This window comes from Colletotrichum destructivum, chromosome 1, assembly GCF_034447905.1.
Source record: "Colletotrichum destructivum chromosome 1, complete sequence".
In the NCBI taxonomy this organism is placed as follows: domain Eukaryota; kingdom Fungi; phylum Ascomycota; class Sordariomycetes; order Glomerellales; family Glomerellaceae; genus Colletotrichum; species Colletotrichum destructivum.
The window spans coordinates 4,822,332-4,845,382 of NC_085896.1; the positions used below are offsets into that span (position 1 = coordinate 4,822,332).

At 54.5% G+C, this 23,051-nt stretch overlaps 7 protein-coding genes across 7 annotated transcripts; 1 reads left to right on the forward strand and 6 right to left on the reverse strand.

Annotated features, from left to right (window-relative positions):
• Nucleotides 1–2,689: 2,689 nt before the first annotated feature.
• On the reverse strand, nucleotides 2,690–6,547 carry CDEST_01451 (Putative tricarboxylate/iron carrier). Its single transcript, XM_062917610.1, has 4 exons — nucleotides 5,871–6,547; nucleotides 5,550–5,683; nucleotides 5,346–5,440; nucleotides 2,690–5,277 (listed from the first exon to the last, which is right to left on the reverse strand). Exons 1-4 carry the CDS (start codon nucleotides 5,972–5,974, stop codon nucleotides 4,585–4,587), a joined length of 1,026 nt encoding a protein of 341 aa, XP_062773661.1. The 5' UTR covers nucleotides 5,975–6,547; the 3' UTR covers nucleotides 2,690–4,584.
• A 2,419-nt stretch (nucleotides 6,548–8,966) lies between these two features.
• On the reverse strand, nucleotides 8,967–10,683 carry CDEST_01452 (uncharacterized protein). The gene is made up of 4 exons (XM_062917611.1): nucleotides 10,411–10,683; nucleotides 9,850–10,334; nucleotides 9,730–9,794; nucleotides 8,967–9,636 (listed from the first exon to the last, which is right to left on the reverse strand). Exons 1-4 carry the CDS (start codon nucleotides 10,561–10,563, stop codon nucleotides 9,161–9,163), a joined length of 1,179 nt encoding a protein of 392 aa, XP_062773662.1. The 5' UTR covers nucleotides 10,564–10,683; the 3' UTR covers nucleotides 8,967–9,160.
• A 2,199-nt stretch (nucleotides 10,684–12,882) lies between these two features.
• Nucleotides 12,883–14,197, reverse strand: CDEST_01453 (Putative NmrA-like domain, NAD(P)-binding domain superfamily; the record flags this gene model as incomplete). Its single annotated transcript, XM_062917612.1, has 2 exons — nucleotides 13,828–14,197; nucleotides 12,883–13,764 (listed from the first exon to the last, which is right to left on the reverse strand). The coding sequence occupies exons 1-2, from the start codon at nucleotides 13,855–13,857 to the stop codon at nucleotides 12,883–12,885; spliced, it is 912 nt and encodes a 303-aa protein (XP_062773663.1). The 5' UTR covers nucleotides 13,858–14,197.
• A 1,350-nt stretch (nucleotides 14,198–15,547) lies between these two features.
• Nucleotides 15,548–16,465, reverse strand: CDEST_01454 (Putative short-chain dehydrogenase/reductase SDR, NAD(P)-binding domain superfamily; the record flags this gene model as incomplete). The annotated part of the gene is made up of 1 exon (XM_062917613.1): nucleotides 15,548–16,465. The coding sequence occupies one exon, from the start codon at nucleotides 16,463–16,465 to the stop codon at nucleotides 15,548–15,550; it is 918 nt and encodes a 305-aa protein (XP_062773664.1).
• A 546-nt stretch (nucleotides 16,466–17,011) lies between these two features.
• CDEST_01455 (uncharacterized protein) lies at nucleotides 17,012–18,965 on the reverse strand. The gene is made up of 2 exons (XM_062917614.1): nucleotides 18,241–18,965; nucleotides 17,012–18,148 (listed from the first exon to the last, which is right to left on the reverse strand). The coding sequence occupies exons 1-2, from the start codon at nucleotides 18,568–18,570 to the stop codon at nucleotides 17,015–17,017; spliced, it is 1,464 nt and encodes a 487-aa protein (XP_062773665.1). The 5' UTR covers nucleotides 18,571–18,965; the 3' UTR covers nucleotides 17,012–17,014.
• Nucleotides 18,966–19,463: 498 nt separating this feature from the next.
• CDEST_01456 (Putative major facilitator, sugar transporter, major facilitator superfamily) lies at nucleotides 19,464–21,597 on the forward strand. Its single transcript, XM_062917615.1, has 4 exons — nucleotides 19,464–19,872; nucleotides 19,953–20,348; nucleotides 20,424–20,664; nucleotides 20,749–21,597. The coding sequence occupies exons 1-4, from the start codon at nucleotides 19,544–19,546 to the stop codon at nucleotides 21,382–21,384; spliced, it is 1,602 nt and encodes a 533-aa protein (XP_062773666.1). The 5' UTR covers nucleotides 19,464–19,543; the 3' UTR covers nucleotides 21,385–21,597.
• Nucleotides 21,506–22,957, reverse strand: CDEST_01457 (Putative short-chain dehydrogenase/reductase SDR, NAD(P)-binding domain superfamily). Its single transcript, XM_062917616.1, has 3 exons — nucleotides 22,439–22,957; nucleotides 21,977–22,370; nucleotides 21,506–21,877 (listed from the first exon to the last, which is right to left on the reverse strand). The coding sequence occupies exons 1-3, from the start codon at nucleotides 22,779–22,781 to the stop codon at nucleotides 21,634–21,636; spliced, it is 981 nt and encodes a 326-aa protein (XP_062773667.1). The 5' UTR covers nucleotides 22,782–22,957; the 3' UTR covers nucleotides 21,506–21,633.
• Between the last annotated feature and the right edge of the window lie 94 nt (nucleotides 22,958–23,051).

Below are 23,051 nucleotides of genomic sequence, written 5' to 3' on the forward strand. Positions count from 1 at the left end.
TGGATGTACGAACTGCGTATCCGTAGGCACCCTAGGTAGGGTCGGCACCGGAGGGGATAGGTGCTTCCCGTGCACTTAATTAATTAGCCTCTCGCCTTGCCACTGTGCTTCCGGCAGGTACAAGGGGCCTGTCACTGCGGGCCTTGACGCACACCATATTTCGTTTTCATGTGCGGAGTGCTTTGCTGGTCATGGTCGGGTTCTTTATTTTTGCATTGCACGGCTGGGAGGTTTCATTTCATCGTCTGTTTGATTCATTCAATAGGGGAAACGGCGACTGCCAATTGCAAAACAGGGGAACGGAGAAGAGCACCACCAGTGACACGAGGCGGAGAGGAAGAAGCGACACCGTGAACCGAGAGCAGCAGGTGCAAAGCCGCTGACGGAAGGAGCAAGGTTAAGAAAGCACCACCAGGACAGCCTGCCTGGACAGACAGGACCCAAGAGTGAGACTGCAAAAAGAGGAAGGAAGCGCCGCCACGCTGGAAATGACCGTCTGGGCGCATTCTAGCGCGCCGCCATTTTTTCACCGTGAATCCCGCCGCTTCACCACCTAACCGCAACCCGGCCGACTTTTTGACCCTCAACAACGTCCTTGAAGAGATTCACTTCCCGATGGTATGCTTCAAACCCGCTGGGCTATTTCAATCGTCATCGTTTCCAAGATCGTCAAAACTACAACCACAAAATGGCATCCCACTTAGGTCAAGTCACGGCTCCCTAGCTCCACGGCCCTTGGTCCTACAACTTTACCCACGGCTTGCCTTGTCACGCTCACAAAATCAAGACACGCCAATCCCATTGCCCATTGCCGGGGAACAGCTTCACGGCCATACTCCTCTCACCCACTTTACGCACTTGGCGGGTCGCTTGGAGTCCGCCCTCCACCCTAACTCGCCTGCCCGCCAATCTGCCTCCACGAACATTGTCCAGACGGGTTTAGCGTCCCGCCGGCTTGGCCAAGTCGCCTCTTCCGAAGTCACGTCGTTGCACAGCGCCTTGCCGTCGCCGTTCACTATGGCGTGGTACTGGTGCACCTGGCCCTCAAATGTCAGTAGGTATTCGGTTTTGGTGTGAACAATCTCACGCTCGAGCTACCGCAGTATGCTGGACTGGACCGGGCTGGTCTGGTCTGGTCTGGTCTTGTCTGGTCTGGTCTGAACACATATGTACACAGTAAATAAACCGAACTCCAACCGCGCACCCGCGATATCGACAGGTGGACCAAAGGATGGTTGGATGAATGGAACCAGTCCCCGCCCGCCGGCCCCCGGTGTTACCGCCCCACGACACCGCTCCACGGCCAGGCAGGGCAGGGCAGGGCAGACCAGACACCATCACGAGAACATACAACGCAATATACGGATATCGTAACGGGGTTTGCTGCTGACAAAACAGCCCTGCCTATCTTTGTCTTTATTTCATGGAAACACGACCCAGTTACTACGCTGTGTTTTCGGAAATACCATCTCTTGAGGGCTGCAATACGTCAGAAAGCGTCAAAAAGATGCAGACACGATGGGTACCCATCCCGGGACCCAACGCCGGCTTTAGATTTCGCATTTTCGCCTCAGCCGAATATTCTGGCAATTCCCTTGGTCGCCGGCCGGCTTTGTTCTGCCTGCCTGCCTAGTTGCGTCGTTGCCTCGTGGCACTGGGTGTACTGTTGATCAGTTCAAACACTGCCAAAAAGCATGATCCACACATTTCAGGCAGTCGGCCAAGATCTCATCGCACTGGATGAAAAGTTAAAGGGGGACACTCCTTTCTCTCCGTGTCGAGACACCAGTTCAAACGGAAAGACAGAATGGTGTTTGACTACTCACTCGACCAGCCAGCACTGGCCGTCTCTTGGGCTTGAGATCTCTATGGATACCGCTGCTTTTGGTCCGATCCCACCGTCTCCTCTGCGGCAACCCAACGGTGCACACATCACAGTAGCGGACGAATCTCCAAGCACTCTCAAGCGTCTAGATCCTTGCCTCCCGTCCCAAAATGCGCCAATGGAGTCTTCGGGGAGCGGTACCCTATGGCGCCTTCAACCAATCACAGGCGCAGGCTACAACAAGGTGGGGGAAGGAGGCGAAGGGTCGCAGCCATCACGACGACGGAGGGCACTTGGCATCGCTCAAGTTTAGAAGGACAAAAGACCGGCGGAGACAAGGAGCCCGTTGTCTCCACGGCTGTACGCACTCTTACCACACGGCACAGGCACAGACAGGACCGAGAGAGCATTCTCGTTGTGCTGTTGTCATCAGCCCCTCCCTCACGTCACGTCCTGTCCCCCTCCCAACCAACACCATGTCTGTATCTGCGCGACTCCGTCGACGCCAAACAAATCTTTTCCCACACGACAAAAGTTCCATTTGAACGCGTAGCTTTTGGCTGTCTGATAAAATGGAATACCAATGCTACCGGACGATTCTCGAGACCGCCGGAGGCTAGGGAGTGTTATTTGACCCTTGAGTAGAAGGACTTCGAAGAAACGAGACGCATGCGAGGGAGCCGACCCACTGTCGACGCGATGGCTGCCGCTCACAGTCTCTCTTCTCTTTGCAGCGTGCCCGTCTGGTGCGTGGCGTAAAGTGCGTGCATGACCTCCATGACATCGAATCCGTGGCAACCGAGACTAGCCAGGCATGGGCCCAGATGCTGTGCCTCGCGCGAAACATTGTTGGTGAGGGGACACAGAACAACCACCTATATCACCCCCTCATAAACAATAATCAACGGGCGAGATTTGTTGCTTGGCCGCCATTGTCAATTAATATTGGCGCCGCTAGATAGACAGCAGTCAAACCCCTCCGTGGTTCGCACAGGTTAGCCTCCAGCGGAGGCTCCCCGCTCTGCCTACGGCAAACCCAAGCTGAGGGTGTCTCGCAACATGCCTCTCGCTGTTCTCGCCCGGTGCCTTTTCATCCAGGGCTGAGCATGCTGATGCCATCCACCACTCAAATTGACGGCTGCGAGGTTTCAGTTCCTCGAGCGAAAACTCGTCGGGGGGGTCTTTCAGCTTGCTTTTCCGTTTCCCAAAGCTTTTGATCCGTGCTTTTGTCGCAGACTCGCCTGTCGTCTCCTGTAGCATGCACGTAACCGGCTGTCATGTCGCCGACCACCCACTGGCACTTCCCAAGCGTCTGGAGGGGGGAAAGGGGGGGTTGCGATTGCATAGGCTGTACTTCAGCCGTCGCAACCGACAGATGGGCCATCGTGGGCTGAGAGGGAGCCCTGTCTTCCTGTCGTCCATATTGCCTAGTCTCCAGGAGCTGGTATGTATTGGCTCAACAATACAGGCAAGACTGAGTCGTCCAGAGGTCAGGAGGTAAATTACCAAGAAACTGCCAAAGGACACAGAGACTTTACAGGTGGATGCCATGAGTAGGAGACAATGCCCATGAGCTAACAACTGAACTCGCTGTCGAGTGCGTCGACAGGCTTACTTCATTCACAGCACTGCACCTAGCGATATTGGTCTCTAACAGTCTCTGTGTTGGGTGCCGAAGTCGAACGGACCGTCCTTGGGGAAGTTATCTAGGTGGAAGTAGGCAGAGAGGTGCCTCATGCATGAGATGTTTTCGCCGTTGGCAGCGACGGTGGTCCGCCGCTGCCGTCTCTCCGTCCTCCGGTGGCGACTCCTTGCCAATTTTGGTATACCGCCCCAAGGCAGTCGGTTCAACCGCCCGCTGGATGATATCATCTCACACCATTTCCAGACCCAGTCGCCGCGATAGTGGTGCCCCGAATTCGTTGGGGATGCCATCCTCTTCCACGTACCCGGACAAACTAAAAGTCAGCAACCGTGGGGGAGGCCCGTACCTTCATCGGCATCACCATGGCTCGAAGGAGCCCACCTCCCCCAGTTAGAGACTCGGTAATGCTCTGCCTACCCGTCACTGTGTTGCATAGCATGGACTGCCTAGCGCTGTCCGCAACGCTTTACCTTCGCCAGTTGCACGTCGACCCCAGCCGTACCTGAATCCACCCCGACTCACAAACCCCGAATAAATCACAACAAAAGGCTGGCGATACGTACAAGTCCGCCTGGAAAGCACTACGCCCCCAGGATTTGACAGCTGTTGTTGGCCTTCACTGGCAAAGGATATTTGCTATCTAAAGATGTCGCGTGGGTCTCTGGGCCAACTGTATGCGTCAAATGCATATGTGTCTTAAGGATCCGCAGATAGCAAGACAAACGAACTCCCTGAGGATCACGCACCCAGACAGCCAGCAAGCCAAATCAGTTTCTGCCAAATTCATTCACGGCTCAAAGGTCGGACGGTATCGGCGGAGCTCCCGTGCCAAGGGCAACATGGAGGCATGAAACACTTTCAACGTCCGATCTGATACCGAATTTCCAAACCCATATCACGCTCGCCGGGCACGGAAGGCCCCTCTGACGGATGCAGTTGCGACATCTCATGCCGGTGGGGAGCACATCAGAGACACTCCGGCAAGACTTGCTATTGTCCAAGATACGCTAGTCGCACCGGAGCGCCGGATTCCTTTCATCTTCTCTGCGGCACCCGCTGCATCCGCTTGATGCCGATTTTCACGATTGGCCAATTCCAGTTGCATGGCAGTAGTCTATAAGCCCCTGTTGAACACGACGAGGCCGTCAGCCCCACCGCGGCCGTGGAATTCGGGCTCCAACTTGTCGGCGCTGATGGTCTGCCGCTGGGGGAAGACGGCCAGAGCCAGCGGGAGGACTGCGTAGCTCGTCACCAGGATGAGACCGAGGTTGACGGGCACAGTCAGGCGTGGGCGCTGCTTCAGCCACTGTTGCTGTTGCAGACGGACGAGAACCAAGGGCGGAATGACCATGATGGGCGTTGAGTTGAAGACGCGGCTGGCGGCGGTTTCGCCGACAGCGATCTGAGCCGCCTTTTTGCTACGGCCGAGGGACTGGGTCTGGCCGGCGCCGGCGCCCTCCTCCTTTTCCTTGCGCGCGCGCTCGGCGTCGGAGAGAACGGGGAAGACGTCGATGCCGGTGCGCATCTCTTCGCCGCGCATCAGGAGGACGTTGAGGAAACCGGCCGAGGCGACGGCGGCAAAGGGCACGAGGCGGGTGAGGGTCGTGCGGGTGGCCGGGGTGAGGTTGCGCAGGCGCGGCACAAGTTTGTTCAGGCCGACGGCGACACCGCACGAGACGGAAACCGCCATGGCGTACGACTCGCCTAGCTTGCGCCAGGAGAGGGGGGAAGACTTATTCGCGTTCGCCGAGTTGATGGCAACGTTGAGGGACTGGTTGATGATCTGCCACGCAATCGTACCCGCTGTCTACGTGGTTGCGCGTTAGGGGTCTGGTTGTGAGAACTGAAAAGGATTTATGGGGAAGGAGGTCTCACTCCAAGGCCCGGCTGGAGCATGCCGGCCGTGACGACCAGGTTGGTCAGCACATAGGCGGACATGCGGAAGGGAAGGAGGACAGGTTCGCCAGTATCTGGACGGTCGGCGCGCGCCTGCGTGTTAGTCGGAAAAGAAACGAGTCCCCTTTGGGGGCGTAGCGGTGCAAAGGGAAGAATGTTGTAGCTTTCACGGGCTCGTCGCACCTGGGTGGAGGGTCGAGTCGACGACCTTCTTGGCCTTCCAGAGGTCGGGGGTCATGAACGGGATCTTTCCTTGCTTGTAGTCGGTGAGAAGGGACTTCGCTTGCTCGAGTCCGGTGCCGCCGACGAGGAGGGTGCTGTGGGAGCGTGGAGCGAAGTGTTAGCCAATCCTGTCTTTGCTTCAAGGACGTTTATCACAGCGATGTCTTCTAGTTCTGACACGCGTGGACACTCTGATCGCAGACATCTTCGGTGTAGCGAGACGGCCCAGCGCACGATGCGCGCAAACTGGGTGCGGCGTAGAAGGGAAATCGTGAGACGTACCTCGGATCCGTTAGGCCCATGTTGTGTCGTACGCGACCCCAGTATGTGCTGAGGTCATGTTGGGAGGCGGGCAGCTCGCGGCCACCGGGGAGGGAGGCCGACATCGTGGGGGAGTATCTCGGGAGGGTTTTGAGGGTTCGGAAATGAGGATCGTTGCGCGGGCCGCCGACACTGTCGAGGGTGAAATAAAACAAGAGTCGCAAGTGAAGGAAGGAGAGGAAGGGGGGAAATGGAGTGCACGGGAGCGGTGCCGACGCTGAACGGTACGACCTCCTTTTGTTCTGCCCCTCTCGAGTGCTTGCTTGGTGGCCGGCGGTGAGGTCTCGCGGGGTGTCGAAGACGCAAAAGGGCGTCGACGACGTCCGGTTGGAAAAAAGATGGATGGGTATCGTCGGGAGAGCTCCCGTCCCGAGATCGGTGGGGGTGGTTGCGCCCGGGCTTGTGTTATCCAAACTCTGCGATTGGTTGATTGTGTCTGGACCCTGATACTTGACAGCTGGCACATGGTGGCCGTTGCATGGCGGGGACGGCGCAGCACTTCAAAGAACGGAACCAAGGTCATTAAGCGGAATGCAAGTGTACATTCAAGGGGGGGAAGAAGCAATGGAAACTGAGGAAACAAAGTGCCGGGAGCCAGAAACAGGGAATCAAAAGAAGAAGCCCAGTGTATTTTACCGCAATAATTGCATGCAGATATGCAAAAACAAAAAACAAAAACATTGCGACCTACCTAGGGATCGAACCTAGAATCTTCAGAGTGTGACTAGAGAGCCGAAATCTGACGCGATGCCATTTCGCCAGCAGGCCTTGGTTGGTAATACATCTTCCCAAACAACAATTAATGTAGCTGGAAATATAGTGGGTCTGTGCGCTGGTTTCGCAAAGGTAGGAGTGCGTGACCCTAGTGGGGATACGTCCGGAGCACCGTCCCGCGTTCGATTGGTACTGGCTGGAGGGTTGTGCCGATGCGGGCCGGCTAATGAAAGCGTACGAGGTTGCTCTTTCGACATTGTGTTCAGAATCGGGATGGGCTATTTATTCACCCGATCCAGAGCCATTTAACTAACAAATGGGGTCGTTCTCGGGAAGCGAGGTGTAGGTGTTTGGTTTGCAAACTCCGTTTTGCGCTTCAGAGACGGTGTCGGAACGAGGTCCCGGGCTGCAAATCTTAGGAACGTGTACATCACAAGGCGGACTCTCGCTGTGTGTTTTAGAGCAGCCTACAGTGGTTTTAACCACCGGATGGTACCGTCTTTTTGTAGAAGCCCAACCTCTCCCCTCATCTATGAAGACGAGTCTGTCTGGCGCGACGAACTGTCGACGAAGGGGATTTCTAGGGGCATTGTGGCCTTGGAATCATGTTCATGTGGTTTTTCTCGGTATCTATTTGCATTAATTTTCAAAGGCATTAGTGGCTTATGTTCAAGAGACTGTGCCTGGAATGTGTCGCATCCACTAGAGACGTGGAAAACGGAGGGGGAAACTCTAGGGAGGAATCAGATGAAATCAGGTTTTTGAAATACCGAAGCTTCACTCGAATCATTGTTTCTAGAAGCCGCCAGATTTTTGGATGAAAACGAAAGTGGAGAAAGACCGAGATTGATAAATGAAAGGCTAGGTGCAGGCTAATGCTGTCTTTCATCGATTACACACCGAAGGGGGCACCTTCGTGTCCGAGGAAACCGCTTTGAAGTCGCTCTGAATCTTAACTCGGAAACCCTGCATTAATCAATGAAATGTTGTACTAAAATAAATTTCAACTACGACAAGAATTGACTTCAACAGACTATCCGAGCCTAATGTCACCAAGCAATGTGGTCTCTGAAGACGTCTTCAACCTGAAGCAGTTTGGAAAAGGATATGTCATTCATACGGTATACCGAGAGCAGTCAGAGAACAATTCGCTTGAGGAATTTGGGCAATGGCAGAACCACGGAGCCGGTGAAAACTTTCCCAGTTGCCAGTTTCGCAAAAGAAGTGCTGGAGTTCGAGACTGTGTTTGGGAAACGCAAAAAGCACAGCGACTTTGCCGGCTTCAGAGGCGTGATACAGGAAAAGAGATTCCTCATCGGGAGCTCAACAATCATATCCAATAATCGTCAAGCCGCCACTCCAGAGGGTACACTTATGTTGAGGTATACAACAAGATGAAAACACTAGCTACTACAGATGAACTTTCTTCTTCGTAAGCTGCCTTACATACGGCAGGCATTTTATCATGTTTTCTGACCTGAGAACCCAAAAAGACTTAAGAGCTAAATTTATCAAAAGAAACGTCCGCTATCATGAATTACCCCATGAGATACAATAGGAAGTCTTGTCAAAAGAGGAGGCAACCGAACCCGCGGATAGCTTCTCTCTGGATAGGTAGACAAAATGTCCTTCAAGTTTCCTGCATTCGGTCATCCGTGGACGGCGGCCTTGATTATTTTGAGCAAAACCGTGGTGCAAGAAGTCTACAAGACCTCGCGCTACGAATCAATTCCGACGAATCTGGAAACTGGTTTGACCATGCATCACCGCGCGGTATCCTTGGCTGGCGTCTGTCCGCTATGCCTCATCTTTCGTGTCAGGCTGCTCTCATAAACATTGTCTCGGCTGCCAGCAGCAGAGAGAAGGCCCGAAAACTCGAACATTGCTATTGCTGGGTTCTGGAGGTTTGATCTCATCAAATATCAAACGAATCTGGGGTAAGTGTGTAGGTACAGTGTTGGAAGTGGTGAAATTGACTTATAGGGTCAGCGGCTATATTTTGATGTTTTATTATGTTACCCTGGAAACACAGGCATCGCGCCTGTTGCCATAGACTGTTATACATGACGTGAAGAACAATCGCAGCCTACATACATGTCACCCATTCTGCTATGATAGAGTAACAAGGTGGTACACTCGTTGGATGCCAGCACCCGCAATGTAGAGTGCCTTAATTAGCAGTAAGTGGCAGAGCGTTCCCTTTGTGTTCATTGTGGTATACGTAAGCTTGAAGGAATGCTTGATGGCACCTATAACTAGTCGCAGAGCATGATGGCAAGACGGATAGCCAATAGCGGGTTCGACCAAGACAATGGAAACTTCTGGAGAAAATAGACACCGGTCGTAAGAATGACCAACTCTTCTGTCAAACGCCGGCTAATGTTAGGTTCAGGGTTATTTATGTGTGATCATTATCTATCATCAAACTTCCGCAACGCAAGTCCTGGCATAAAATCCCTCGGCGATCACTCGATTATCGGTGATGGTCAGGAAAAGAACAAAGTTCTTTCAAGCAAGGATGACCGGCTGGCGTGGAATCAACCCCTTGCTGTCGACTTGACCAGCACCTCGGATTTCACCCAGATATTCTGAGCACCGCTCTTGCCCTCCTCACTTGAATACCCGTCAGTATCCATGCCTCGTGCATGGCCATGGCGGTCCTCAGGACCCAGAATCGAATCCACGCTGTTGTCGTCCCCATATGCCTTTCCGATAGGCTTAGCAGGGACTCCAATGATACCCCCCCCACTTCGGCCAGCAGCGCTGCTCAAATCCAACTCGGGTGTCTTCATTCCAACCCTTACTGTGTAGTCGGTGCCTCCTATCGTTCTCAGACCAAAACCGCCGTTGGACCCGGTCAGGTTTCTCGTGTATGGACCAGGGTTGCTGTCGCCTCGGGAGGAGAATTTGTTGAGCCAGCCTTTGAAAAGGGGGCGACAGACTGGGATGCCGATGCAGACCATGGTGACCGCAAGCTCACACGCATGCCAAATGATAAGCTGGACCGTATCCTCTGGTTGAAGAGATCATGTTAGCAAATTCTATACCCCCTGCGCTAGCGGCATGCTGATCGTGACACTAGCAATGAGCATAGTAAGCTGCTTACTGGTGAAGTTCAAGCTGCTGAGGTTTTTAAGCTCCAATGCTCTCTTGATACCACACGCACCAGCACTTGAAAAGTGTCAGCTTCTTGTCGCCAAAGGAAAGACAAGGGAAAGGGACTTACATTACACCCAAGCTCATACTCACGTTGATGAGGAGTTTCTCACGTCTCGGCATCTGTACATTCCACAACAATGCCCAGGGTGTCACAGCGTACCAGAAGTCGACAACAACGCTCCATGACCCAGCCGCTGTAGAGATAGGACCAGGGTCAATGTGGCAGACTCCGCCGGGGATGAATCGGTTCCAGAGGAATTCTATCGGTGCGCACGAGAACCAGAAGACCAAGAGCGAAACGACGGCGAAGAGAAAAAGGATGATGACTGGACCAAGAACGACGATTTGATGCAGGCGTGTGTTCACAAGTCGGAGGAGGAACAATGCCAACGAAGCTTTGGACACGACGATGGCGAAGACGAGGATCGTGGTGCCGATGGCCTCGTACAAAATCGCCGGTGGTACGTCCGGCGTTTCGATTTCCATTACATTCCTGCCGAAGCCGTAGTAGGAAGAAATCGTGAGCATGACATCGTAGGCGACGAAAAGAACCTGAGGAGCGATGCGTTAGTATCACCCAAGCAAAGCAGCCCGGCATGGGCGTCATGGGCACTAGGTAGCCACTTACGAAGGCAAAGTTGTAAAAGTGGTCGTCAATACCATAAGCTTGAAGGATAACAAGCCGTGTGTACAGCCGCAGCAAAACGAAGCATAGAGTGAGTCCCGTTAAGCCCCAAAGGACGCCGAGCGCCATGGGCGCGTCTCCGCCTGGTCCAATCATTGTTTGTTTGCGTCGATCTCAAAGTCGAGACAACGCGGGAAGACAGAAGAGACCGGAGGATGTCAAGGATCCGGGTTTGGGGGAACTCGTCAATTAAGACTCCGCGGTCCATCTCCTCAATTTTGCAGTCCCAAATTCTACGAGCCAAACCTGATGGGCGGGGAGCGAGGGCATGGCTATTGCGAGTATGGAGAGCGGCAGGGAAGACCGGATGGGAAGCCTTGCTCCAGAACCATCGCTTAACAAGTGGATGGATCTAGTTTCTCACAAGCCCACTGCCCCTGATGAAACTGCTTGATAGGTCGATCAATAGCCCAAACGGTGAAAAGGGAGGCTCGCTGTGGGTGGATTCTGAGGCCAACCCTGGACTAAGTCAAACCAAGGGGCTCAAGAGATCGTCACGGCTGGCAAGGGGATACAGAATTATGTCAAAGCACCTACACGGGCACGAGATATCATCCAACGGGATCTCTCGAAATGTCAGGGAGACCCGCCGGGGCCATAATTCTTCAACGGCCGTCAGCTCCCACCGGCAAGATTCCGTCCAACTTTCCGGTCGCCACGCGAGGACCTCGCGAGAGCTCGCAGGGAAAAGGGGTTGATAGATGATGGGGGTGTGACATGAGGCCCACGTGAACCCGTGAGTAAACGCCCGAGGGCCCACTTACTGTCGGGGTATCGATACCATATCGATCAAGCCAGCTTTGAGTTCGAATTTTGACCTATAATGAGGGGATTGTGATGGGTTGTCGTGCCGGCGAAGGACAGGTGAACGTGTTCCTCTTACCCTACTACCCTGACTTCTGAAGTGTTGAAGGCCACATTTCGTGTGACGACCGAGGACAAGCAAGCTGTTGGGCCGATTCTTTGAACATAAATCTTGAGCTAGTGTAGATTCAGCAAGTAGCCGCCGCCGCCTTTTCGCCTCTTCACCTCGAAGCACTTGCCGCTCAACCGAACATAGCCATATACAACCCAGCCGCCTCAAAGCCCACACAAGCCAGTCGCAAGCGTCTCATTTGTCGTTCGCTGAAGGTCCGAGCAGACTTCGGCCCGTTGCCATCTCCACACGCCTCTGGAAGCCCATTCCCCCCCACCTGCATCCTTGCGCGAGAAAGTCCCAGAGGTGCACCTTGTGCAGAGCTGTTTGCCTTGATGTTGAATCTAAGAGCTGAGCTTTTGAGACGGTCCAAGATCCTGTCGGTACTAATATGAGTACTCCCCGAGACACACCCAAAGTTGACACAAAGCCAGAGGCAATGACGTTGAGAACAGCTGGGCGCGGAACCTGTTGCGTGCGTCTCATTTCAGTGTCTAGAGACTGTGGAGATCAGTGGGCTCCATATTGCCAGGGTAACTTTCGGAAGTACTGTCATAATACGTAACCTCTAGAACAGAGTGGGCGCGCAGGTTTGACGAAGAAGGATTGGGGCCGCCTCTCCAAAGGTACGGCTCCCACCTCGTAATTCCGGCGTAAAAATGCTAGCTGACAACATACTGATTCTGTTAAAATGTGTAGATCTTTGCGTCCTGTCCGCAAATGGTGAGGTGTGGAGCTGCCACAAGATGCGGGATGCGATGCGCGTGATACAGACAATGATTTTCGGTGTGCTTCAGGCACCACCAGACCATTCCCAAGTCACGGCTCTATTGTTCCCCCAGTCCAATATCTCAAACTGTTGTCTGGCAAAGACATAGGCTCATCTATGGAACCCAACACTCGGAAGTGATTTAGCCGGCTGTTCATTGAATCACGATGGAAATAAACAGCTGCCAGGCGTGGCCGCATCCGTCATGGTTAGATTGGCAACCGTACTAGCACGCGACTACAGGGTTCCCGAAATGAGGGAACGGTGCCAGTCACCTACGGGTAGCCCTTCCGGTCCTGACACTAGACGACGGGTATCCCTGACCTTGTATCTTGGATAAGATCCTTTGAATGAGTTTCCCCGTTCCAGATTCAGTAACTCGTACCTGAGAGTGGAGTCATAAAGCTATGGGAGGGCCTTGTTCGTAACCAGAGTCGGAGGATCAAGATCAAGTGGCTAATTTAGTCTTGACAGACACTTCAAACTGCAGAGATCAATTAGAAGAATTAGAGCGAATTAGATATTGATTGCACCCAAGGTTGAACATGAACACTAATGTTCAAAGACAAAGTAAGGTCATAAGCTATTGGCTATAGGTCCAATGATCATGGTTGCAACAGTATTCCAGGCGCAGGAGGTAGAGTCACAAAAAAACACATAGAGTTCCTGATATACTTAAACGATTCCATGAGCAAACCCCCGACATAAAAAAAGATCCCAGATAAGCTAGTCAGGTCGCCTTGACCTGCAGGTAGACTTCCTTGATGACCTGCTTCAACTCTTCGTCGGTCAGAGGACCGACGTTAAGAAGATCGTTGTCATCGTGCTCGAGGATCTCGACAAATCCTGGAGTCGAGGCCGCGTAACGAATTATGTCGCCGGCGACTTGGGGTGAGATGTGGCCGGAAGACCACTTCGCGCGCGCATTGTCGAAAGCCTTGTCCATATCCGTGCTCGTCGTCTGCCAACCCTCAGCACCCAAGGCTTCCTGCGCCAAAGCCGCTAACTCCGCCTGGCTCTTGTGGACGTTGTAGATACAACAGACGCGGTTCTTCGTCTCTTCCGACTTGAGGATGGAGGTGACAACTGCGGTTGCCACAGAGGAAAGAACGGTGCAATACATCCGGACGCTGCCGTCGTTCATCAGGTCCACCTTTTTGTTCGCCAAATCGATGTTCAAGAAGCCCGTCCAGAGACCCCAGTCCAAAAAGGCATAGTTCGAGATCGCTGTGAAGGAGAGCCTGCCATCGTCCGCAAGCTTCTGAAGATGCTGCATTGCGGCGTCCTTTCCTTGGAATACCGGCAGCGACCGTACTTTGCGATTTGTATAGTCGATGCCGAACTCGGAGGGGATGAAGCGCTTGACGCCGGCGCTGGCCGCGGCATCCATCAGGCGTATGGATACCTGGGGGTCTGCTGCCGCAGTTGCATCGATGACAACGTCTTGTCCCCTCATGGAGGCGGTTAAGGCATCGGCAGAGTCGAAATCCACCACGGTCGCCTTGACACCCGATGGAGTCTCCGGCAGGGCTTTACGAAGAAGCACAGCAACCTCAAAGCTACCGTTAGCAATAAGAGCCTCGAGAACCTTGGTGCCGAGGCTTCCGGTAGACTAAGAAGGGGGTGTTTAGCTGTTTGAAACGAGTCCAAGATCAAGGCAGGGTAGGCATCATACTCCGAGGAGAAGAATTTTTTGGTAAGCCATTTTTGACAAGTTGAGAACTTTTTCCAAAATTTTTTTTTTTTGTAATCTGCAAGAAATTCAACCGATGCACGTAGCAGTTGAATGGTATGGTATAGAGAGTGATTGGGAAAGCCTATATGGGTAACAAGTTCCAAAAACCAACGGACATGAAACAACTTAAGTACTTCTTTGAAATATAAGTCGAAACCTCGTGCGATGTATATTCCCGGTGAATGGTTTCGATCGAAAATCCCGCTGGGCAGAAAGTGAGAGCAGAGAACTAAGACATGGTAATCAAATTGTGTCCAGATGTAGAACGTCAACTGTTAGCCCCACACGACATAGTGAGATGGGGTGTTCTTGTCCAAGATGACAAACATATGTGATGTGTAATGTGAACTTAAGGCTGTCAGCACTTGCTGAAATCAGTATCGAGCAACCTTGTTTTCGGACCCGAAACGCGTGATGGTGTAGGAGAACATGCAGTGGTTGGTCACCGGGTGCAGTAATTGATTATTAAAAGTCCGTCCGTCGTCGGTCCAACTAAGTGAGACGGGCAGACAGACTCCCTGAGATATGATATAACCGACGCCCACAGGAACTAAGCATCCGCTAAGGATGGTTTCCAACCCATTTGGGTTACCGGTCAAAACAGGCAGTGGACTCGGCAGCCCACCGGCAATGAAACCAATGAGAGCACCAGGTTTGGACGATCAAAGTCTCGACTCACCTATAAGTCATGCGGGCTGATGAATGCTGACTCCCCTGTTGTTATCAAACTCGATTGAATTTTGTTAGCTGAAAAGTTCTGGTTTAAAGCAGCTTGCGCCGGTGTCTTTTTCCCCTATCGAAGAATGCTCAATTTTCTTTTTAGGTTTCGTGGCCAAAAAGCCTGGAGCGTTGAAGAAAGTAACAATTCATACCCGTGATCTTGTCGCCAGCTCAGGCTCTGTCGAACAACGCCTGACTGTCAGCAGCCAGGTTCCTTCCTCTCATTCGTTCCCCTCGGCTTGCTGACATTCGATCAAGTCGATCGCTTACAAAGCTGTTGGCTGCTGCGGTAGATTTCGGCCGTTATTAGACCCCGTAATCCCGGTTCGTCAATCTCGGGTATAACCCTTGTGTGATCAAGGCAGACCAGCTTCGGTTTTCTTCTCTTTCAGGTTGCTCCACGTTGTTATTTAATGATGAAGATCGCGACGGGATCGACTCGACAGTCTATATGTCATGCTCTCATATACTAGCGGTCTAGGACCGTTCGTCTCATTTTGGGTTTACCTTTACGGATCAATCAGGTTCGATAAACCAAAACCCGAGGTTGCTGCTTGGTACAGGGGATATCAGCAGTGTTAACATTATTGCACTCAGCTGGGAAACCATGCGTAGTTTATTACTGCACGAGCCATTGGTAAACTCTAGTTTGATGGTTGGTTGATGACTGAATCGCCGAATCACGAATTAGTTCGGATGCTGCATGATTGTTCTGCAATTGTGTTGAACAATCTGGATGCCCAGGCATTGTTCGTTATGTTCTGACTGAAATCAAGAAATGCCTAATAAAACATGCCAGGATTTTTCATTATTAAAAAAAGGTCTCATCATCCATCTATTTGAAACGATCAAGATGCTAATTGTTTTGACAGGGAAAGAAATACTTTACATCCATACTCCCTTTGGTACTCGCTACGCTGCACCTGCTACCCAGACAGTGTCAAGCATACGCTTCCAGCTCCTTCTCAGTCCACTCCCACAGCTTCTCGCTCAGGTCCTCGTCCTTTGCGTGCTTGGAGTCCCTTCCCTTGACACCCACCGGCCAGTAGAAGACGCCGGTTTCAGCGTCTGGGCTGACCGAGGCCCAGATCTGGTTCTTGGCGCCGTTGGAGACGGACGAGAAGGCGAGCCACGAGGCGAAGCCGATGAGGGGCTTGATGATGGGCCAGCTGGCGGCGGGACCGCTGACAAGGTTCGTGCTCACAGCGCCCGGGTGGACGGCCACGCAGCGGATCTCGGGGTACCGCTTGGCGAGCGCTTTGGCATGGTGGATGTTGGCGACCTTGGAGGCGCCGTATCGGGCCCAGGTCCCGACCGATGCCATGTCGGTCTTGAGGTCGGCGAAGTTGTAGAGGTCGCTGGGGACCCAGCTCTCGGCCATGGAGGAAAGCGAGACGATGCGCACATCCTTATCCGGGCCGGTCTTGGCGGTGTGCTGCAGGGTGGGCAGCAGCAGCTTGGTCAAGAGGGCGTGGCCCATGTGGTTTGTGCCGAACTGGATCTCGTACCCCTCCTTGGTGGTGCCGGGCGGCCAGGCCATGATGCCCGCGTTGTTGACGAGGATGTGCAGCGTCTCGGACTTGGACCGGAACTCGCTGGCGGCGCGTTTGACGCTCTCGAACGACGTCAGGTCGACCTCGAGGAAGGTGATGGGGGCGGCATTGGGCACTGTCTTTTTGATGTCTTGGATGGCGGCCAGGGCCTTGGACTCGTTCCTGGCGGCGAGATAGATGTGGGCAGGGTTGTGTTTGCTGAACTGGGTGATGGTCTCCTTGCCGAGGCCGACGTTGCCCCCGGTGACGAGAATGACCTTGCCGGTAAGATCAGGGAGATCCGTATCCGTGTTGAAGCGCACCATCGTGGACGTGGACACGCGCAGTAGTGAGCTAGCGAAATGCGGGATGTAGACGGTCAGTCGGGCGAGGAGGGTGGAGGTTGAAGCAAACAGAGGGGGAGAGAAAGACGCCCCAAGACGCAATTTAAGGCCCTTTACCCAAGGGACAGTCTAAAGTCTAGGGTGCCTAGGTGGTACCTGGGGTGGCGTGGCGGGGGGCAGACGCTAGAGTGGGATTGGCTGAAACCTAAAGCCGGCGGAGCTCCAAACCCGAGACGGACCTCCAACGGGGAAAGTGGATCCCTCCCATCCGGGGGCCTCGGCACCTCGTGGAGCAGCAAATCGGCCGGGGTACGCCGTCCCACTGCCGATCGGACTGGGAGTTCCCACGGATGGAGGATGATTAGGATATTCTGCAGCACCAGCCTCACCATGTTGGAGGGCGACATACGGAGGGGGGTCGGGGTTGGAGTTCAAACACTTAATTAGTGCCTCGCCATGTGCGCATCGGCGCATTGCAAGAAATCATTTCTCATGAACGGATGAGGGAATGTACCATTATATTTGACTTGGCTATCTCCTTGACTTAAAGTCCCTATCGACGGGTTGAATAATCACTCTGCGATAGCTCGTCAGAGAAGGCGTGCCGTTGTCCTTGACTTCGAGGATCACGTGGAGAGGGAGGCCGCGCTCGAGAGGAATCTTCTCCCTAAACACAATGCAGGACTTGTCCGCAGGGGCAATCTTCACCTCCACCCTGCTGCCGTCGTCGTTGGAGGGCTTGATCTCCACGTCGGACACCTCGAGGCCATGATACGTCTGCAGCGAACTGGGCTCGCGGTACTGGTACCACTTGAAGCTGAGCTTGTCGCCGTCGGGGTCGTAGCTTTTGGACGCATCGAGAGAGACGACGCCCCCGGCGTCGGCCTCGACACGGATCGGCGCCAAGCCGGAGTCGCCGTTGACCGAGACGACGGGGTGGTGGTTGGCCTTGCTGAAATCCGACGTCAAAGTCCATTGCATGCGCGCGGCAAAATCGTCCTGGAACGCGTTCCTCCAGCGCCAGATGGTGGCCTGACTGGATCTGTGAGGCTTGCCGTCCACGCCGATGACGGTGTCAATGGCATCGGCAAAGTGCCCCCTGGAAGAGAGGCCCTTTGGGCTCACGTTGGCCGGGATGTACCGGCCTCCCCAAGATCCGTAGAGCGGCTCTTCCGGGACGCCGAGGCCATTTTGGACAAGGTAGAGGAACGTCGGCGTGTCGCCCTCGATGATGAACTCGAAATCGGGGTACGCAGCCCCCAGGGGCCCGACTTGGACGTTTTCCTTGACCCATTCGTGAGTCACCTTGGAGCCGTCCGGTCCCCCGACGTCGCCGGAGCAAGGGGCCGAGATCCCGGTCCACGCGGCGCATTGGTACTGGTTCCAACCGTGGACGGAGCAGATGTAAAAGATGTCGGGCCACTGCTGCCGGATCCAGCCTCCGCAGTCGTCCTGGTCGGAGATGGTGTAGACGCGCAGCTTCTCGCGCAGCTTGGCCGCGTCCGGCCGGTCTCGGATCTTGTGCAGGACCTGGGCGAGCACGTTGACGCCGCCCCACACGAGAACCCAGAGCGGATCCTCCTCGGGCGCGGTGAGCCGCTCGAGGAGCAGTTCGCCCCCTTGGCTGAGTGGGATGTCGTCGCCGACTGCCTCCATGCCGTAGACCTGTGATAAGAAGAAGCCCGTCGTTCAGTAAGGCCCTGTTGCGGGGGGAACCGCCGCGCGCACACACGGGGTAAACACACGAAATGACTCACCGGGGGTCCAGACTTGATGAGATCCCGCACGCTCTGCGCCGAGGGATAGGGGAAGCCCGGGTGGGTGTGGGCGTTGATGTTGTCGACGACCTTCTCGTAGGCGTCAACGATTTCGTGGAGGTTCTGGGGCGCCACTTTGTTCTTGAGCCATGTCGACGTGACGGCGACTACGCCCTCAGTGCGGAACTGGTTGGCGTAGGTGAGGTATCGGCAGAACGACTCGGCATCGTCGGGTTCGTTGGTGATATCCGTCAAGATGAAGACGCGCGGCTTCGACGGGAACTGAGTGAGGGAAGCCGTCCCTCTGAATTGCGGTTGTAAAGGTGCCATTTGGGGCGGGGGGGGGGGGGGGGGGGGGGGGGGGCGTTGTGAAGATGTCTGGCTCTTCCTCCACGCGGTGAATTGTTGCTCGGAGGTAGTCGGGATCGACTTGGCTTGATATCTGCTCCTCTATTGACTTGATACTTGGTCTGATGATACTTGGTCTGATGATACTTGGTCGGATGATTACAGTTTGATGTTAGGTATCGGCCCTGTCTTTTACGTTGCCGGTCGTGTTCGTTGTGGACTTGATGGACGTATCAAGATGACGGGGACTCGTTCGTTCAGTACGCCGAACCTTAATATCGGCGCTAAATGTAGAGAATATCCAAAATGAATCGCTTCTCGTCTCCTGAACAGGCAATCAGAGACTCCTGGAGCTTTTTGGCGAGTTACAAAAAGTCCTGGGATGTACAAGTGTAGATCGACAACTTTATGGGGGGGGGGGGGGGGGGGGGCCAAAAGGGCACCTGGTCCGTTTTGAAGCTAGGTGGGATCATCCAGAATAGGAAATGCGAAGCACCCACCGGAACGCGGAACCCCCCCTCCCCTCCTCACGTCCAAGTTGACCCATACCGAAAGAGGACTTCAGAGCCTCGGGGTTCCGACTCGGGATATTGAGTGATTGACACATGTTGGGCACTCCTTGTCCGGGTCCACCGCCTGATCTCAGTTCCCCGTGGGGACAAGGTTGCCGCTGAACGGTTCCTGGGAAGAAGTGCCGCCGTGATGGGTGACCCTCCCCAGACCATCTGGCTGAAGTCCCTCCCCCAGAAACTCTATTTCGTCATGATCTTGGGGTAACGCAGCGTCGCGGCTTGTTGGCCGATTCACGTAGTGTATTAATAAATGTCTGTTGTAACCCACACAGTCGACGCTCTTCCAAATCAAGATAGCACCGGCCAACTGTCGAACACCACAAGCAAGTTCAACAACGGTCAGTTTTTGTTGTGAGTTCTTGCTACCAGCCTCATCATTCGAAATGGCTACCCACCACGACGGCTATGAAGCCGAAAAAGTCGACTCCAACGCCAAGCACCTCGAACTGAGCGCCGACTCCCAGCTGGCCCAGGCGGCCGACTTTGAAGACCACGAGCTGGGCATCTGGAAGTCCTTGGTCCGCTACCCGTGGGCGTCCGCCTGGTGCGTCTACGCCTGCTGGACCATCATCCTCCTCAGCTTCGACGTACAGGCGGCCGGGGCCGTCGTCGGCATCCCCGAGTTCCGCAAGGACTTTGGATACGCTTTCGAGGGCGACTACGTGCTCCCGGCCGTGTGGCAATCTTCCTTCAGCGGCGCCCCCGTCGCAACGTGAGTAACGAGAGGCAGACCCCTCCCCCCTCTCCTTTAGGAAAGACACAAGTTCCCAAGACTGATTTTGATCACATAAGCGCCGTCATCTCGTCTATTGCCTCGGCCGAGTTGGCGGACTTGATCGGGAGAAAAAAGGTCCTCGCCCTCGCCCTTCTCATATCCTTCGTCGCCGTTACCATTGAGTTCATCGCCACCACCAATGCCGTGTTTTTTGCCGGAAAACTCCTCAATGGACTCATGGTTGGCGCTGTCGGCACGATCATGGTCTCTTATATCGGCGAGATCACCCCCCTGGCCCTGCGCGGCATCTTCACCTGCGGCGTTGGCGTAGCGTACGGCATCGGCCCCTTGGTCGCTTTCATCGTCATCAACTACACGGGGACGGTCCAGTCTCGCTGGGCGTACCGTACGGTCTTCTGCTGTCAGTTCGGCTTTGCAGGAGTTGCGGCCATTCTGTGGCCATTCATGCCCGAGTAAGGGTTTTTTTTTTGGGGGGGGGACCTCTTCATTTGGTCTCCATTGGTCACACTAAGCTAATTCCTTACCAGGTCCCCGTGGTGGCTCGTCTCAAAGGGAAAGAAAGAAGAAGCCCTTAAGAGTCTAGGCAGACTTGGCCACACCGGCAACGAAGGAAGAGCGAAGCTTGCTCTCATCGAACGCACGTTGGAAGAGGTCCGCGAGGAGACGGAAGGCGTCACGTATGTGGAGTGCTTCAAGAAGTCCAACCTGCGGCGAACAATCATCAGCATCATGCCCTTGATCATCCAGGCTTTCAGCGGCATCGCATGGGTAAGTACAACCGATTCTGCTTTTACCTGCGGCCACCTGCGGCCACCTGCATGTACTAACTAATACTAACTAACCCCTGCGCAGGTTGCCGGCTACTTCACTTACTATCTTCAACTCGCTGGCTACTCTACCTCAATGAGCTACCAGCTACAGATTGCCCAGCCCGTTCTCTCCATTGTTGGCAACCTGATGGCTGCCGCTGTCATTGACAGAGTAGGCCGGAGAAACCTCACGTTCTACGGCCTGGGCATCCTCACGGCGTTCCTCCTCATCACGGGAGGGCTAGGGACAGGCACCACTCAGCCCATGATCAAGGGAACCGTGGCTTTCATCCTCATCTACAGCTGGTGGTACAACGTCTCCATCGGGTCGACCGCCTTCTCTCTCCTTGCCGAAACCTCGACGTCGCGACTCCGGGCCAAGACCGTCGCCATCGGGTACGCGTCGCAGAACTCGATCAACGTCATGTGGCAGTTTGTGATCCCTTACATGTTCAACCCGGACAAGGCCAACCTGGGCGCCAAGATCGCCTTCATCTTTGGCGGGCTGTGCTTCTTCTCGCTTCTCTACCTCTGGTACTTCCAGCCCGAGACCGGCGGCCGCTCGTACGAAGAGCTCGATGAGATGTTCAAGAGGGGCGTTCCGGCCAGGAAGTTCAAGACGTACAAGTCCACCATGCAGATACGGAACGAGGCCGCTGCGCAAGGTGTCGGTCATTGAGGCTGCAGCGCTGGGGGGACTAAGATCCATCCACCTTTGACTGGTTGAAATTTGCAGTGCCGCATAAATTTAGAGACAGTGTGCTTGAGTAGTCCGAGTTGTTGTTTGTAATAATACCACATAAAGTTCATGCACCCAGACGCGCCGCAAGATGTGGCAATGCCACGCTCGAGGTAGAGTTTCCACCTCTATCCGTAGTTTCCTGAAGCCCTTTTCGTCTTGGGAAAGGGAAAAACACCGAAACCACAACTAATGCAAAAGAACATCCTTCTGTGTGTTTCTCAGCGCCTCCTGAGCCCAAAAGGGCCAACCTCGCGCCCCGACAATTCTGCGTTGCTTTTCCGGCAGATACACATGGCCGCTGCGCCCAGACATGATCTGTTTGAAAATGGCATCCACGACAGGTTCGGGCTCCAGTAGTTCCGACTTGAAGGGCCCCGCGGCGTGAACCTTCTCGATCAGGGCTGTTCTGATGTAGGTTGGGTGAACAATGCTGGTTAAGGGGTTGCACACATTAGTCTTATTTTCTTTTGTGTTTTTTTCCTTTGGGCGACAGTTCCGCGACTGAGGGGATGTTCGGCATTCGCCTCACCTCGTGCGCACTTTCGGCGCCTTGTAGCGATGGCGCAACTCCTGCGTCAAGCCCTCGTGCAGGGCCAGGGTGCCGGCCTTCGAACACGCGTAGTCCACGTTGTTCGCGCCGGTGACGAAGCTTGCCATGCTCGCAATGTTGACGACGTGGCCATGGTTGTTCCTGATCATGGAGGGGATGAACTCCTTGATCAGCAGGAAGCTGGCCACGATGTTGACGTCAAACACTCGACGGATCTGCTCCTCGGTCTCGTCGAGGATGGACGCTATCGGCATGACTGCCGCGTTGTTGACGAGCACCGTTGGCTCGCCATGATCCTGGCGAATCTGGTCTGCGGCTTCCTTGACGGACGTGGAACTTGTGATGTCCGTTTTGTAAAAGTACGCGTTGGACGCTGCTTCCGTTGTCAATGGATGGATGGACCGTGTGGGAGGAGGCAAGGGAACGTAGGCCCAGACTCACGCAGCGGGTCCTTTGGCGGAACGATGTCGAGACTGACTACCTTGACACAGTTCTTTGCCAGCTTCCGGACAAGTCCATCCCCGAGGCCGCCGGAACCGCCGGTGACGACCACCAGCTCCCGCCTCCAGTCGTACTTGTCTCGCGTGAAGTTGTTGAGAGCGGCGAGGCTCAGCAGGCTGCTCGCCCGTCTGATGGCCGCCATGCCCAGCAAGACGGACAGGATGAACCGGGGCCAGCCCCGCCGGGCCAACACCTCCAGGGCCTGGAAGGATCTCAAAGCCCGGAACAGCTCCTCGTGCCTCCCGGACACGCTACGGGACAGCATACTTGGCGGAGAAGACATCGCGCGGAGTGGAATGGCAGAAGGGGGGAAAAGGTCAAAACCCAAGGCAGTCTCCGTAGGGTCCGAGGTCAGCAATGTTGGGGCGCGACAAGATGTTTGACTGTCCAGCTTGCTTATGTATCACGTCAGTATCAGATGGGCGGGCGAAATCCTGACCCGGCGGCCAAGTGTGTTTGTTGCCCGTCTGATGTTTCCCCGCAAATGCACCATACTGTGTAGACGAAAGTTCAGGATAGCGTCGTCACTCGGTGGCATCTCCGCACGAAGGAC